At 51.7% G+C, this 1427-nt stretch overlaps 1 protein-coding gene across 1 annotated transcript; it reads left to right on the plus strand.

Moving 5' to 3' along the window:
- foxd1 (forkhead box D1) lies at window positions 1-1074 on the plus strand. Its single transcript, XM_030787118.1, has one exon. The coding sequence runs from the start codon at window positions 1-3 to the stop codon at window positions 1072-1074; it is 1074 nt and encodes a 357-aa protein (XP_030642978.1).
- The last annotated feature ends 353 nt before the right edge of the window (window positions 1075-1427 follow it).

The raw sequence follows: 1427 nt of genomic DNA on the forward strand, positions 1-1427 counted from the left end.
ATGACTCTCAGTTCAGAGATGTCGGACGCTTCTGCGCTCTCGGAGGAGACCGACATCGACGTGGTAGGTGAGGGTAGCGAGGAAAGCGACGGACTCACGCGCTCCTACACGGACGAGGTTGCTCAGATGCACGAAGACGACATCCTGCTTGCTGGTTCCCCACCACCGTGTGTGGACGCTTCGGCCTCACGAGACCCTTACAAACCGGCCACTAAGAACACCCTTGTGAAACCCCCGTACTCGTACATCGCACTTATTACCATGGCAATCCTGCAGAGTCCCAAAAAACGGCTCACTCTTAGTGAGATCTGTGACTTCATCAGCAACCGGTTTCCGTACTACAGAGAAAAGTTCCCTGCATGGCAGAACTCCATCCGACACAACCTGTCACTCAACGACTGTTTCGTCAAAATCCCACGGGAGCCTGGGAACCCTGGAAAAGGCAACTACTGGACTCTGGACCCGGAATCGGCGGACATGTTCGACAACGGCAGTTTTCTGAGGCGCCGGAAGCGTTTCAAACGACAACAGGCGCCTGACCTGCTTCGGGACCACGGAGGCTTTCTCCCAGCTGCTGCAGCATACGGTTACGGACCCTATGGCTGTGGATACGGTCTCCAGCTCCAGTCTTACCACACGCACTCAACACTCTTCGCCTTCCAGCAACAACCGCAACAGCCGCCGCCACCGCCGTCTCGGCACACACACACCGGAACTCTAATCCCCGCGCCCTCTCTCATGCCAACCACCACCGAGCTTGCTCGGTCGCGTTTCTATCCCTCTCTTAGCCCCAGTCTCTCCTCCCCGGTACAGACTGCAGCAGCCAAATCCGGTTCCCCCGTGCACCGTTCTCCCTTCTCAATAGAGAGTATCATCGGGAGCTCGTTGAGCCCTGCACACACGCATTGTGCCTCGCGGACTTCCCCCGTGGTGCCGGTGTTACCGGTCTCCCTCGGGTCCCAACACTCCCCAAACCCGCCGCCACTTCAGGGAGTTGTACACGGAGGAGCAGCATTGCACTCGGTGGTCGAGAGCTTTCCGAACCGGATTGTCAGCGGTACTAGTGGCTGCTAAAATTTCTTACACGTCAAAGTTTTTAAGAAACACAAAGCAAAAAAATCGCTCCTGTGTTTAAGGTAGGATTATTTTTGTATTGATTTTGTTATTCTGTTATACACAGCTGAATGGTGGACATTAATACTACTTGTGCCTGTATTCATGCTGTGAAAATATTGAAAGTATATATATATTTATGTTAACATTTTAGTGTAAAGTCTAATTTGCTCCCCACGAACTCGTTTGTAAAAGGTGATTCGTAAATCACGGTCTAGGGAGACTCAGGATAACTACGACATAATTAGCAGGTTATGAAGGAAACTGTCACATGTCTGAAACGATGTACTTTGTGTTAAAACACCGTTTGTTTT

This window comes from Chanos chanos, chromosome 10 (genome assembly GCF_902362185.1).
Source record: "Chanos chanos chromosome 10, fChaCha1.1, whole genome shotgun sequence".
NCBI lineage: Eukaryota > Metazoa > Chordata > Actinopteri > Gonorynchiformes > Chanidae > Chanos > Chanos chanos.